This window comes from Eschscholzia californica, unplaced genomic scaffold (assembly GCF_041429995.1).
Source record: "Eschscholzia californica isolate CP2 unplaced genomic scaffold, dmEscCali1.0.p SCAF_1, whole genome shotgun sequence".
Classification (NCBI taxonomy): Eukaryota; Viridiplantae; Streptophyta; class Magnoliopsida; order Ranunculales; family Papaveraceae; genus Eschscholzia; species Eschscholzia californica.
This window is the reverse complement of record NW_028238198.1, coordinates 66794610-66810758: the sequence shown is the minus strand read 5'-3', so window position 1 is coordinate 66810758 and position 16149 is coordinate 66794610. Positions and strand designations below refer to the sequence as shown.

Genomic DNA, 16149 nt, shown 5'->3' with positions numbered 1-16149 from the left:
CGGATTCTTTTTATTCTTTTTTTAAATTTTTTATTTCTAGTCTAAACCATTCTTAAATTTAAAGTTAAAAGTAGTAACTTATGGTTACAAAATTGAATTAAAATTCCACATATGCACATCACACACGTATCAAACAATTTGGGTTGGAGTACGCCTATTGAAATTGAAAATTTTAAGGGGTCTCAAAATTCAGAGACGCCTAATGGGGGCTCCTCATGTGGGGGCCGCTATTGGTTTTGCTCCAAGTGATTGGTCCCGTCTAAGATCTTGAAATAACAAAATCACGCCTTTGGGAGAACAAAAAACAAAGTTTATGTGACATAAAGAGTGTTTTTAGCCCCCTTATCTTCGTCTTCATATTTGCATCTCCTCTATTATTTCCGACCACTGACTACCTCACTCTCTCTCTCTCTCGACCTTTCTCACGTTTCCTCCCTCTCTCCTTCTCACTCTCTTTCTGTAAGTCTCTCTCTCTCTCCCGCTCTTTATCTCTATAGGTCGTGAAAGAGCAACTGAGAGAGAGTGTCAATGAGAGAGATAGAGGAAGAAATAATGAAAGATAAGGGAAGAGAGGAGGAAAATCAAAACACAAAATAAAATTAATTTTTGGAGCCCAAATGAAAATGCACTTTGTTCAGATATGTTGACTAAACAAGAGTATAGGCCGTGCCTTTGGCACGGCAAAATTCGTCGAACACACTATTATCTAAAGTATCCCAAGTAATTCAACTCTCCTAAATTTAAAAGACGTTACGATAAAGGCCAAATAATGTATTTTTATGATACATACGTATGCAAACATAAAATTATCCAGATGGAGTGGCAGAAGTTGAGAGAGACAAAAATACTGACTTTTTGTAAGGTTATAATTATAATGTTAACAATAATAAACGGTTATAACTTTTCTTTAGGGTCCATGGGTATAAGACCCAAAATAATGTTCAAAAAAGGTTTATGGTCAAATCTTCTCAAATAATGGGGTTTTAGTCCTTTTGCACTTGGGATATAATAACCCTTACTATATAAAATAAAATACTGTCCATGTCCCCTTCAGAATTCCCGCAAACTTTTTAATTGGAGCTGGACAGATTTTGAAACGGCATGTTTATAGCGTGATTTAGGGTATTAATAAGGAAAAAACAGATATTTTCCCAAATCAGATTTTCTCTCTCATCATTTCTTATTTGGAAACCAAATCAAAACAACCTGTTACTGAATTAGATCAAGGACCGAATTTTTCTAGGATCAATTTAGCGTGATTTGGGGGTTAATATACAAAACGTATATGTCACTTTCTCCCACTTAACTTTCAGATTGGGAAAGATTATATTTTTTTGGACCAATTTAGCGTGATTTGGATGTTAATATACAAAACGTATATATCACTTTCTCTCACTTAACTTTCAGATTTGGAAATAGTATATTTTTCTGGGATCAATTTAGCGTGATTTGGGGGTTAATATACATAACGTATATATATCACTTTCTCTCATTTAATTTTCTTTTTTACTTATACATAACCAAACATCCCTTACAAATTATGAAACATGTTCATAAAGTATGTACAATTTACAAACATTACAACAGTATTTGTTTTCGTTTCTACTCATACATAACCACACATCAAAATACAAATTATGAAACAAGTTCGTAAATTATGAGTTATTTATGATGAGGAACTCATCGTTTGTCATGTATACAACGTAATTTATCGAATGCTTCACATTATTTACACCAGAACTTAATGTTTTTTGCAAAGGTACTCTGCAGTATCTTCTCAACTATCTGAGTCATTCAACAAACAACAATTACACGCTTTAAATCATTCTTGACAAACTTGAAATCATGTCCTGTGTTTATACTATATTGTTGAAGGGCGAATCGAAATACTTTAGTTAAATCTTCTTCCCTACATTGGATGATTCTGTAGGAGTTTCCGTCAATAACAACTAAACTACAAAACAAAAATGTAAATAATTGTCAACAATACGTATCATTTATGAAAAACTATAATGTAAAATGTTATAAGGTATATGTACTGTCTAATAAATTTCATAGTACTGTTTAATAAAGTATATGTACTGTTTACATTCTGTTACAATAAAATTGTACAGAATCTTCACTGGTTCAAATATGTCATGTTCAATAAATTACACATAATTTCATTTAAACTAATTATACTTTCATGTACATTACACATCGTTTACATTCTGTTACAAAAAAAAAAGGTATGGAATCTTCTCTGGTTCAGAAATGGTACGGTCACCGGATCTGATATGAAGAAGTGTTCTAAAAATCAACATCTGTAAACTAAATCTAATGAAAAATAAATTAATACATGGAGACAAACATAACATAATTGAAGATAATGAATTAGTAAACAATGATTTAAGATTAATATCGTAAATCGGTTATGAAGATCTTAGGGGGGGGGTAGTGGTTCAGGACATTGGAGGACACTCAGAGACAAAATGTTCCAGAGACATTTCAAGACATTTCGGGACATTTGTCCGTAGACAAAATGTCTTTATGGACATTTCAGGACATTTGATTCATAGACAAAATGTCTCAGAGACATTTCAAGACATTTGGTTCATGGACAAAATGTCCTGGGGACATTTCAACATATTGAATCCATGGACAAAATGTGTAGTGGATATTATTATTATTATTATTTATTATTATTATTATTATTATTATTATTATTATTATTATTATTATTATTATTATTATTATTATTATTATTATTATCTCATCATTGAAGGATAATTGGTAGACATTTATTATTTGAATATTATCATTATTGTCAAACCATATAAAATAATATATTTGTACTCCTGTTTCAGTAATATATTTTTCGACTTTTGTGGACATCTGTGGATATCTGAGGACATTGATGGCAGTTGGTAGACATTTATTATTTTAATGTAATCATTATTGTCTAATCATACGAAATAAATTTGCCCTACTACTTTGAAAATATATTTTTCGATTTTCGTAGACATCCGTGAATATCTGTGGACATTGATAGATATTTAGTTGATATTTATTATTTTTAATATTATTATTGTCTTACCATATGAAATAAAAAAAATTAATTAATATTTCCAAATATATATTTTTCGATTTTCGTAGACATCTGTAGATATCTGGGGACATTGATGGACAATTAGTAAATATTTTTATTATTTAATATAGTTAAATATTAATATAATAATAATAATATAATAATAATATAATATAATATAATATAATATAATATAATATAATATAATATAATGTAATGTAATGTAATGTAATATAATATAATATAATATAATGTAATAATAATACAATAATATAATAATAAGATAATATTATAATAATATGATTTGATAATAATAATAATATAATAATAATAATAATATAATAATATAATAATAATAATAATAATAATAATAATAATAATAATAATAATAGTAATAGTAATAATAATAATAATAATACAATAATGTAGTAATATAATAATAAGATAATATTATTATAATATGATTTGATAATAATAATAATAATATAATAATAATAATAATAATAATAATAATAATAATAATAATAATAATAATAATAATAATAATACAATAATGTAGTAATATAATAATAAGATAATATTATTATAATATGATTTGGTAATAATTAATAATTATTTTTATTATCTTCCTTACTCAAATGTCCCCAAGTGTCTTCCATATTTTGAGAGACATTTTCTCTCCAAAAGCTCTCCAAATTTACACTAAAATGTCTCCAAATGTCCCCAAAAACAATTTGTCTTGAAATGTCCCTAATTTCGTGTCCCGAACGAATAACACAGACATTTGGGGACATTTCAGTCCCTAATTTCGTGTCCCGAACGAATAACACAGACATTTGGGGACATTTGAAATGTCTCCAACCAATAACACGGACATTTTGGGACATTTGGAGACATTTGAAATGTCCCCAACCAATAACACAGACATTTGGGCACATTTCAAATGTCCCCAACCAATAACACGGACATTGGGGGACATGAAAATGTCCCCCAATGTCCCCAACCACTACCCCCCCCCCCCCCCCCCTTAGAGAGAGAAAATCATGAATAATGATGAATATTTGAAAAGATGAACAGAGATGAAACAGATTATAATGAAAATCATAAATATCTTTAAAGATGACGATGAAAAACATTAATTAAAAGAAGGGTTATTTCCCTAATGGCCCCCAACTTTGTGACCAGCTTCCCGCCTGGCCCCCTACTTTACGAGAAATACCCATATGGTCCCCTTCCGTTATAACACCGTTACTCTCTCTCCTCCATCTCTTTTCTCTCTCCCATGTCACGCCACATCATCTGTGACGCCACCTCATCACCTTCTCCGGCAAAGGTCGTCGACCGGCCAAATTTCCGACCGGCGACTTTCAAACTAAAAAAAAAAAAAAAGAAATTTTTTTTTTCTCTTCTTCTTCTTCCTCTCTCTCTTCTTCTTCTTCTTCTTCTTCCTTTCGCTCTCTCTCTCATCTTCTCCCTCCCTCTATTCCCCTTTCTTCTCACTCTCTCTCTCTCTAAAATGGTCGGCGAAGGGGGGAACCCTTCGCCGACCGTCGGTCTGGGAAACCAGACCGACGAGGTCTGGTTATCCCAGACCTTCGAAGGTTCTGTTTCCCCAGACCTTCGAAGGTCTGGGAAAACCCCAGACCGACGGCCGGCGAAGGGTTCCCCCCTTCGCCGACCATTTTAGAGAGAGAGAGAGAGTGAGAAGAAAGAGGAAGAAGAAAGAAAGGAAGAAGAAGAAGAAGAGAGAGAAAATAGGAGAGAGAAAACAGGAGAGAGAGAGAGGAAGAAGAAGAGAAATTTTTTTTTCTTAGTTTGAATGTCGCCGACCGGCGACCTCTGCCGGAGAAGGTGATGAGGTGGCGTAACAGATGATGTGGCGTGACATGGCAGAGAGAGAAAAAGAGATGGAGGAGAGAGAGTAACGGTGTTATAACGGAAGGGGGCCATATGGGTATTTCTCGTAAAGTAGGGGGCCAGGCGGGAAGCTGGTCACAAAGTTGGGGGTCATTAGGGAAATAACCCTAAAAAGAAATATTAAACTTGTTACTTTAAACTCAGAAGAAGCTTTAGGTGGTTACAATGGTACGAACTGAGTCTTTGATGATGGAAATCCAAATAAATGATGGAGGTTTCAGTTGGTCTAATGAAGATGAAGCAGATTTCGAGACTCAAAAATGGAGGTTCAATAGAGATTTCGGTTTTAGAGAGAGAAGTAATTGTTTCCGTTTTGAAGAAGAATAAAGATAATAGTTTCTAGTAATAGGATCGTTATTGGAGAGTGAATGTGGGAAATAAAAATGGAAATCTGGTATTTGGAGATTTTGAAGAAAATCGAGTTCTTGTTTATATAGAAGGTTAGTTTAGGTATTATGATTTAATATGACATCCAGGGATTTGTGTTTTGTCTAGAGACGGATACAAATGGACTAGATTTTCATTTATGTTAGGGTTATTTCCCTAATGGCCCCCAACTTTGTGACCAGCTTCCCGCTTGACCCCCTACTTTACGAGAAATACCCATATGGTCCTTCCGTTATAACACCGTCACTCTCTCTCCTCCGTCATGTTTTTTCTCTCTACCAACTCACGTCACATCATCTGTTACGCAACTTCATCACCTTCTCCGGCAGAGGTCGCCGACCGGCCAAATTTCCGGCCGGTGACCTTGAAACTAAATTTTTTTTTTCTCTCTCTTTAAAAAAAATTCATTTCTCTCTCTCTCTAGAACAGATCTAGAGAGAGAGAAATGATATTTTTTTTAAAGAGAGAGAGAGAGAAAAAAAAAATTTAGTTTGAAGGTCACCGACCGGAAATTTGGCCGGTCGGCGACCTCTGGCGGAGAAGATGATGAGGTGGCGTAACAGATGATGTGGCGTGAGTTGGCAGAGAGAGAAACACATGATGGAGGAGAGATAGTGACAGTGTTATACGGAAGGGGGCCATATGGGTATTTCTCGTAAAGTAGGGGGCCAGGCGGGAAGCTGGTCACAAAGTTAAGGGCCATTAAGGAAATAACCCTTTATGTTAATATTTTGGTTTATAAACCCATTTTAGGATTAGAGACGATTAAAAGTGTATTTAAGGTTCATTTTTTTTTGGGAAATTTTAAAAGGCCCCCCCGTTTTTGTTAAAAGGCCTCCCCGCTAAAAGCGTCCCTCATTATAACCCATTTGGTTATAGGGCCCCCTCTACAAAAGAGCATCTCCTTCATCAATATTTAACCTAACGGCAAAGTTAACGCCGTTAGGTCAAACTTAACCCAAGACCGGTAATGTTGACCACGCCACATCATCATCTTCTCCGGCAGGGTCGCCGGCCGGCCAAACTTCCGGCCGGCGACCTTCAATTTTTTTTTTTTTTTTGTATTATTTCTCTCTTTAAAAACAAATTTTTTTTTTTTAACATCTCTCTCTCTACAGATCTAGAGAGAGAGAGAGTAGATCCATTGAAGGTCTGCGAACAGACCTTCAATGGATCTGTTCGCAGACCCATTAGAGGTCTGCGAACAGACTCAAGCTAAGTCAAAGGTTTTTTACTAAGTCAAAGAAACCATGGGGAGGCCTTTTAACAAAAACGGGGAGGCCTTTTAAAATCTCCCTTTTCCAACCAGGAAGACAAGGATACCTTCCGTAACCTACCAGGAAGACAAGGATACCTTCCGTAACCTACCCATCGGGCCGAAGACCGGGGGAAGTTTAGGAGAGATGGGGAGACCCTGCAGTTGCCGGTCGGGGCGGGGATAAGCGAGGGCACTACGCTCCCAACCTATACTGTTCGCACTGCTTTTCCAGGCTTGGTTAGGACAGCGTTGGTTAGGTGCTGGTCAACGGCATGTGTCACCATCCGAGATCCCTTAACATAAGAAAGGGTACGTAGGCAGATAAGGTACTAAATCGAGTTAAGAGTGAGGCTTTCCGCTAAGAGAGAAGAGCCAAGGATGTGCTTGACTTCCCTTAGGCTTGTTTTTAGGGGTGCTTCTTTCACGACATGCTCTGGTCCCGGGTGTCTTCCTGTGGTCTTCTAGTGTTAGAAGAAGTTGTGTCCGTCCCGGACATCTGCAACGTCCGGCCTTCTGGCTTCAGACTTAAAGTAAAGTACCGATTGACTTATTCAACTGATTCCGAAAGTCCTGCTGCCGAAACTAGAACTGCTGGAAGCATACGTTGGCATACTCCCTTCTGGCCCTTATTTGGTTGGAGACAACTAGGTCAGGTCAAAGAGAGCTATCCAGTCGCTGTCCTTGGACATGGATATAGTAAGTCTCGCTTGGGCTGCTTTAATGGTAGTCTTCCAATTTTCCCTTTCACTCGTAGTATGGTGGACTCTAGGGGTACTACTAATTGAGTAATCGAATTGTATCAATTGTTTATTAGATCGTTCTGCGAATCGAGCCAGGAGATCTTCCTTTGGATCGTTACAACGCTCTGGCACCCGTCCTGCCAATATAGTAGAAAGAGTATAAGTAGGAGGGAAAGCCTTTTCGGTTGATCATGTGGACCTATTTTATCTTATCAGAGGCACTGGTGTCAGTCTATTACTTACTTGAGCTATCCTACATCCCCCCTATCACACGCATTATAGATTAAAAGTGTGAGGGAGGATTCTTGACCTTCCCCTTTCGGGTTGGGCGAGGTTCTCGTCAGAGGTTATGCAAAAGTGCACTTCTTTCACGTAGAGCCGGTTGTCCCACACTGCTATCCTAGGTAGGCCCTTGAACACCGTCCGTACTCCGTGTGTTCTTCTAGGGTCCGACTGTAGAGTAGACCCTTTTCTGGATTTGGGAAGGCCCACGAAGTAGTTCTCAAAAACTATTGTACAAGATATGGAAAGCGGTTCACGCTCCCGCTTCTTAGTAGGAGACATAAAAGAATCTCCTATACCCCACTCCCAACAAGGAACTCCTGAGCGCCGCCCTTTACTCTACTCTACTCTCATGCAAGTGACTTACTGCTTTTGACCGTTCTTGGGATCATAGACTGAACAGAAGGAAGGGGGCCTACCCCTGGGCGCTCGGTCCATCTATCTACGCCATTCTCACGAATGTTTTTTTTGGACCGTAAGCTCAAAAATTATCTTTAAGCCCAAAACCGGGCCTTAAAAAACCAGGTTCGCGCGGTTTCAACTTTTCCAAAGACCGCCAATTTTGAAACTTCAAAATCTAGAGAGAGAAACAAGAAAGAGAAAATGACACCGCCGATCTTGTTCAATCAGTAATGAACCCACTAAATCTTCTCCAACTTTCCACCAAGAAATGTACTCTAGGTTGCCCAATCCTCGATCGAGTTCTTGCTGGTGGAATCCCTTGTAACTCCATTACTGAAATCGTTTCCGAAAGTGGTTGTGGAAAAACCCAAATCTGCCTTCAACTTCTCTTCACCTCTCAACTTCCCATCTCTCATGGTGGTTTAAATTCCTCATCTATTTTTATTCACTCTGAGTTTCCTTTCCCATTTCGTCGTCTTCAACAACTTTCTCTCTCTTTTCGTTCTTCTTACCCTCATCTTTCCCGCTCTCACGACCCTTGTGATCGAATTTATGTTCGTGGGGTTCAATCCGCTGATGAATTACTTGGGTTATTAGATCGAATTGATTCTTTAATCACTAACCCACCTTCTCAATTACCTGTAAAATTAATTGTAATCGATTCAATTGCTGCCCTTTTTCGTTCTGAATTTGAAAACACCCCAAGTGACCTAAAAAGAAGATCTTCTTTATTTTTCAAGATTTCTGGGAAATTGAAGTTACAAGCAAATAAATTTGGGTTAGCAATTGTGATTACTAATCAAGTTGTGGATTTAATTAATAATGATGGGAGTGGTGGTGTGAGAAATGGGGGTTTAGGGTTTTTAACTTCTGGAAGAAGGGTTTGTCCAGCTTTAGGTTTGGCTTGGTCTAATTGTATCAATTCAAGATTGTTCTTATCGAGAGACGAAGAGGTTATTAGGTCAGAGACAGATTTGGTGGATTCAAATTGTGGGTTGAGGTCTAGGAGGAGATTACAAGTCATTTTTGCACCCCATTTACCAGAATCTTCATGTGAATTTGTGATTAAGAGAGAAGGGGTTTTTGGAGTCGAACCTCAAAGTTCTTGTTATGAGAGCATGGGGAGTAAGAGAAAGATTTGAACTTGCAATTAATTTGAAGGTAAAATTTGAAGCAAATTGTCAATGATTTAGGTTTTATTGTATATTTGCTGTTACATTCAGTTTGTGATTGCTTCATACTATTATCTAAGATTTGTTTTGTCTTTACTACAACCTAAATTAAAATGCCCTCATTTTTGTTCTTTATATTATATGATTATGCAAAGAAGAGAGACCGATAACCGCACTTTTCTTCTATCTTATGTGAAACTATGTTCATCCATTCATAGGAGCTGTATTAAGTAGTAGTTCTTGAAAGATTTTGTATTTACTATGGTTCACTTCACCAAATTAGTCACCCCTATAATGTCCCTTATACATAGAGGTGATTTAGGTTTACATGTACATCATTCTCTTCATCTACTACTAGTACATAAACTTACTCCAATTCTCCAACTTGGGATAAAGAAGTTTTGGGATTCCCTATCTTCTTCAACATAAGAGCATATGTGTCAGCAAAATGAGGGATTCTCTTCCTCAGTTTCCGTGTGATTGCTTTAACATATACAAGAGACATCTGGTTGAGATGGAAGTAGTTTGATATCAAACTTGGATCTAATCCTTCCTTTACCCTTAACAGAGTCCTTCAGACATATGAGATCATGAGAATGAACTGAGTCTTAGCCACATCGTAACCATTGTCGAGTTGCAGCTCATATTGGGCAGACCCCTGATGGGTCAGACACAAGGTACATGGTCCATGAACAAGCATATGTTTGTGCTTGGAAGGCTGAAAGACACCCATGAACATGTCTACAAGATCTTCTCAACGAAGATTAACTACTGAATCTGGGTAAATAATTTAGTCTGGATTGTGTTATACTACATCTATACTTTGTTTATACAAAACATGCTTCGACAAAGTTTTCATTTTATCTCAGGTCTCATATGTTGTTACTTGTGGCTGTTTAGTGCATGTACTTTCTATGAACCAGATTTATTTGTGGCTAATGAAATTGTCATTGTGGTTTTGTTTATTTGATTCTGCAGATATCTTGATAGTTCTTGTTCATGAGCATCCCGAGCAGCTCCAAATGCCCTAAACAATGGTGTTTGGATACAACTTTAACTTTGTCAAGTTGAAGCACCATTTAGGTTGACGAAGCAAATCTACTTCAGCTTTATTTGAATCACGCTCTTGGAATGTTAAAGAGGCTTGGATTGCGAACTTATGTTCTCAGTTATTATATGCAATATTCTTTTCTATATTATGGAAATCCGATCTTCTTAAAAAAGAGAAGGAAAGTTTGATCTTACTATGAAACAATGAGAACTATTCTCTACCCTGTGAGATTTTTTGTAGCTATTTGGCAAAGTTATCCATTTTCTTATCCACTTAACAACGTTGAATTTGCAATGAATACTTTGTTGTATTATTGAATGAACTTGCATTTTATTATAGCAGTCAATGAACAGTTATGAAATGACCGGCCATTACCAAGCTCTCCTTTTGAGTATCGATTGCCAGTAAAAAAGGCGTGAATGCGTGATCACCCGTTGACACTTATTTGTATAAACCACAATATGTAGTAAACAGTTAACATTACAAAGAAATGAGAGAAACTGTATTACTTCCAAAGAAAAGAAATATAAGCAATGAGCATGTTGCAGGTAAAGGTCTATTCTTGCGGATTTTCTGCTTTGATTGATATTCTTTTCTCTGTCTTGGTTCTGGCTTGTTTTGCTTGATTACCCTGAAGGCACTCTAATGTTTCGATCTCCTGAACTTTGTATTAAAGAATTTCAGTTGTGACGCCTCTGTCAACCTTACATAAAAGGAGCTAAAGGAAGAATAACTGATGCAAGTGTCCAGCAAAAACTTGACACTGGCAGCTGGTTTCTGGCGAGAATAAGGTAACTGTTATTATGGATAGGAAAGGTGCCGTTGCAGAGAGGGTTGCGAGCTTGTGATACTTGTCCGCAGTTGCAGTGTTGTTGGAGTGATGGCTGAGATGTTGAAAAATGAGGAAATCAGGATTTAGCGGTCTTTTACATCTTCTGACCATTGAATTCCTTCTCAAGTCAGGCATCCTTCTCTATATTCTAATGTTTTGGTCCGAAGTTTGTCTTGATTTCTGCTTCAGATTGAGGTTCATTTCCAGATGGATCTGTTTGGAAAAGAAATAGAAGATTCTCGCTACATATTCATGGGGTAAATTCCTAACTGAAATCTATTATATTCTGCATACTTCTGTTACTTAATTGATTAAAAGCTCTTGTCTTTCTTAAACAATAGTAGCCTTGAGTCAAGAATATTGGTGGAAGTATGTTTTTGTTTTCCTTATCCAAATCATATTGGCCGGATAGTTATTGATGGTAAATAAACTGACATCTTACATAAATATATATCGAATTAAACATTTGAAACTAGTATATTAGGCATTTGTAGATCAAAGCTACAAGTTTGAGAAATTATAAGAGTGAATTTACCAACGTCATTCGTAGTCTTCGAGAAGATGTATGGATCTTTCAATTTCAGCTGTCTAAACTCATCAATGAAAATGTGATTAAGGTCTCACACGCCTCTTTGCTTATATTCTTTTTTTTGAACTATTATTAGTTGTCCATTTGATTGATTAGTACTAAATAATTATTTTATTTTTCACTTCAAGGAGCATAATCATATCAAAGCAAAGAATCTTAACGTTCATAACTTGGAGGATTTTCAAATAATTTTTTATGGGAAATTCGTCAAAGCTCCCATTCTTCTGAAGACAACAAAAAGCAATGGAGTGAAACTTACCAAGAGGAACTTGAGACTCCAACTCTTTCTTGCAGTTAAGCACAGTGGAAGGTATGGCATAACACAACAAGTCAAATATTACTAGTATAACTAGAAATAAACTCTCTGCAGACTCCCTTACTATATATGATATACTAGTACTCATAGGTGGTAAACTTAGAATGGGTAGTTTCTTGTTGTCTCAATTTTGTTTATCCTGAACTATTCCTGGCACCTCGCCAAAGACTCCCCCCCCCCCCCCCCCCCCGGCTGGGAGAGGTCAAGAACTTTGCTTCTGACCTCAACGTGAGGGGTTCAAGATGTACTGGGTCTAGACTCCCTTGAAGTCTGAGCTCAATGGAAGGGGTTGTGGCTAAGGCCAGGCCCTCCGTTCGCCTGCGCAACTGTGGCCTGATTGCTGAGAAAGGAATGGAAGAGGCTCTGCTTCCATTCCAACGGACCCAGACGGTATATTAGGGAAACCTAAGTTGTTTAGATAGAGACATTAGTCCTGTTGAAACTTTAGTTTTTTTTTTTTGATGAAAGATGTTGAAACTTTAGTTACTCATTGAAAATGAAATTACAAAATAAAAATGTTATTCAAACTATTAGAAACTATTCTTGGATGGGAATATTTTTCTTCCAAGGAAAGAATCTCTTGTCCAAAATATATGCTTAGATTCACTCTCACTCCACGGCAAACTACTTGTATATTACTTAATGATATGAAAAGCTTATTATATGTCTTAAAGTAAGGCAACAGATCACTTGGTGACACCACCTGATGTTAATTAATTGCTTCCTTGGACCAAAAAGAAAGAGGAAGTTTGTTTCTTGACGTGTTCTTGAATCTTGATGGAGTAGAAAGAGACAAACAAGGGTATCTTACTATTTGGCCAATGAATGTTGTAAAAGGAAGAAAAGAAGAATCTTATATTATTTTAAAGATATGGATATAAAATTGGATGATTTTCTTCTTAATTTAAAGATAGAAATAGATTTCTAATTATGAATCGTGTTCTTCAAGCAAATCTTTATAGTTTAAAACTTGTTAATTAATGATAAGTGGTGTTTGGAAGTTAAGAGTTTAGTGAGAGAAAGAATCAAAATCCAGTACAGTAAACCAGAGAGAAGACAGAGAGAGAGAGAGAGTTTTATCATCTTTGAGTTTTGATTTATGGGTTTTAGTTTCTGATAATGAGAAGCTAAGAGGATGGATGTGGGTTGCTTTTGGTAAACTTTATTATTGGTTTGAAGATTACTAGGGTTTAGAGAAAGAGTTTGGATTAGTGTTGTTGGATGATATTTATTAGTTGGAAAGAGATACAACTGTAGAAGGCCATGCGAAAGTTATTCAAGGATTCCCTCAAAACTCTTCAAACTGATATTCACCTTGCCAATACTTTGTAATCTCTCTCTCTTCACCCCAAATCTCTATTATCCCCTCTCCACCCCAAATCTCTATTATCCCCTCTCCACCCCAAATCCTTCCTCTAAGTCATAGTTTTAGGCTCTGTTGAGATGTTCAAAAAGTAGTTTATTTTACTTTTGTGTATATATACTGTTTTTCTCTGTTTTTGCACAAATTGGGTATCCAAATAAACCCAAAAGTCCTTGCACTGAGTTGAATTTGATTTCGATTCAGCATGGCAATTTGATTGGTTGTGGGTCTCTTTTGCTTCCCTTTTTGTTTCATGAACTTGTGGGTTTTGTCTCTTTTAAAATATGTGAACAATACAAGAAACACGAAGGACATGAAAACTTCAATACTGTAATATGCTTAAAAGAATTTCATTCGATAGACTTGGCACCAAATTTTCGGAAACTTGGTTCTTCTCTTTGATTTGGATACGGGAACTTTAATAATTTTCCATTTTTATGAATCATTAATAAAATGATCTGTTTTCGGTTGTACTTTTGACTTAAATGATATGATATTCTTAAGTTTCATCTTTCACTTCATAGACATTTTAATTAGCCTTTTTAGTAGCTAGCTTGCTGCTTATACAGTTCTCTATGATTAAGGTTGGGTCGGATCATGTGTTTCTTTCTGTTGAAGAAAGTGGTGTTTGATTGCTAGTGATGAGGTTCTCGGTCCTCTTTATATACCATACTAACCTTTATGAAAAACAAAGAACAAGCTTCTTTTTGAACTTTTTTTTGACTATACTGTTTTTCGTTTCCGGGTATCATTTTAAGTTTTGTTTTGTTTATGTTATTTCTTGTTTTGTGATATTATAGGGCATCGAGTTATATGAGAGAACAAGATGGTGCTTTTCTTCATACGAGATTATGTTACAGTCCAGCTGCCCAAATTTTCCTTTTTCTTTTCCAATGGACTGATTGTAGCCTTGTCGGTGCTCTTGGGTTGATGAGAATCCTTATTTGCAAGGTATATACATATAGGCACACACACATGTATTACATATTAGTAAATGCAGGTAAATTGATGTTTTCTTTTTCGGTACATTGATGTCTCGGTTTTTAGGTGGGTCAGTTTAACTATGAATTATCAAACACACTTGTCTTGACTCCTGAGAACTACTAAAATTGCTTCCTATGGAATGTTATCATAATGCAAATTCACTTTTGCAGGCTTATGTGAATGGGAAAACTACTACTTATATTCATGAAAAAAGAGCTAGTGTCAAAGAATTTTACTGTGAGTGAACTCTTAGATGAAATAAATAAGCAGTTTATTGCATATCAAAGTGCCAGTTCCGCGGTTTAATCTTTTCGTTCGTTTGAATGTGATTTTCTGTTTTGAGATATTCAGTTTCTGCATTGGCAGGTGTGATATTTCCCTCTTTATTGCAACTTCAAAGAGGAATCACTGATGTAGAGGATCAAAAGCAGAAAGAGATTGCTAACAAGTACAAGAAAAAGGCCGAGACGAATGAGAGGTCTAAAATGTCTGAAATTGACGCGGAGATAGAAAGGGAGTGTGGGATTTGCATGGAAATGAACAGTAAAGTTGTCTTGCCCAATTGCAATCACTCTTTGTGCATGAAGTGCTATCATGATTGGTAAGCCGAATACCCGTTTCTCGTGAAAATCCTTTGGTAAACTATGCAGGTTATAATCTGTTGCTAAACCGAGTTTTGAATTGGTTGGGATTGTTGGGTGGGGGGAGGTCCAACGCCTTACTTCCTTTGGCGAAGTCCATATTTTTGTCGAGGGTACTCTGGTCATTACGTTAACGGCTACCCTGCTCCTAACAAATCATACTATATCGCTTTTGTCGATAGATCAAGAGGTGGTGGTGCTAGGTTGAGAGAATCTTAGCAGACACCCTTGATTTCATCAACCGGCCAGGGCAAGACGAGAGAGGGTTTACAGTTTATATTGTAAGGAAGTTTGGTTTCTCAATGAGATTTTACTATTATGTCAAGTAAATATTTGCATCCTGTGTTGATTAATTGGAAAGGTTCTTCAGGTTCCATTGGCATATAGTTCTTGAGGTGTTCGTTGACTTTGATCTTCTCTTCTGAATTTACTTTTCAGTCGATGTATTTCAGCTTTTTGTATGAGAACTTGATAGTGTACTACCTTCTCTCTTGCTTCAGGAATGCACGATCAAAATCATGCCCTTTCTGTCGGGATAGTCTCAAAGGAGTCAGGTCAGCTGATCTTTGGATCTATACAGACGATAATGAAATACTAGACACTTCATTGGTCTACAACGAAAACAGAAAGAGACTATTCATGTATATAGATAAGTTACCTTTAAACTTACCAAATCATCAAGTATTAGTTCCTTTTGTTTCTCATATCAAATGAAAATCGTTAGTTATTTCAACAAAAAAAAATGAAAAAGAATAGATGAAAGCAATTTATGTACATAATCATTCTTATATTTATTTACAGTAATATGTTAAGATAATCCCGCATCGATTGTGGAAGGTCAGATAACCATTGGTTGGTTAAGACTCTTAGATTTGTATGGACAGGCTTGGGCAAATATATTACTGATTTAGATTTCTTCACATGTTGTATTAAATCTTGCTTCACTTTTATATAGTAGAGAGTTTTGTGATGTAAACTATAATGGGCTATTTCAACAAAAAAAAAAAAAATATAATGGGCTAGGATTTAGGACAAGGGTAATGAACCTCGAATCCACCTAGAGTTTGGCCCTTAATATATGCAATACCATGCATATCCGAGTTCAACACTTCAACTAGGGCGCATGAGAAGTAGTGTTGGATGACCTA

The 16149-nt window shown here is 36.2% G+C and overlaps 2 protein-coding genes across 7 annotated transcripts; both read left to right on the top strand.

The window, feature by feature from the left end:
• Positions 1–353: 353 nt before the first annotated feature.
• Positions 354–15921, top strand: LOC147568440 (E3 ubiquitin-protein ligase AIRP2-like). 6 transcript variants are annotated; one of them, XM_086654887.1, is made up of 8 exons: positions 8200–9214; positions 10204–10824; positions 10961–11365; positions 11826–12007; positions 14177–14327; positions 14531–14597; positions 14727–14961; positions 15502–15921. In XM_086654887.1, the coding sequence occupies exons 5-8, from the start codon at positions 14190–14192 to the stop codon at positions 15713–15715; spliced, it is 654 nt and encodes a 217-aa protein (XP_086511013.1). In that variant the 5' UTR covers positions 8200–9214; positions 10204–10824; positions 10961–11365; positions 11826–12007; positions 14177–14189; the 3' UTR covers positions 15716–15921. The 6 variants fall into 6 exon arrangements, with proteins under 6 accessions (XP_086511010.1, XP_086511012.1, XP_086511013.1 ...); XM_086654884.1 differs by lacking the exon at positions 11826–12007 and adding an exon at positions 354–426 and having other exon boundaries at positions 8177–9214; positions 10204–11365; XM_086654886.1 differs by having other exon boundaries at positions 8177–9214; positions 10204–11365.
• Positions 8200–10610, top strand: XRCC3 (homolog of X-ray repair cross complementing 3 (XRCC3)). The gene is made up of 2 exons (XM_086654882.1): positions 8200–9214; positions 10204–10610. The coding sequence occupies exon 1, from the start codon at positions 8284–8286 to the stop codon at positions 9193–9195; it is 912 nt and encodes a 303-aa protein (XP_086511008.1). The 5' UTR covers positions 8200–8283; the 3' UTR covers positions 9196–9214; positions 10204–10610.
• Positions 15922–16149: the final 228 nt, after the last annotated feature.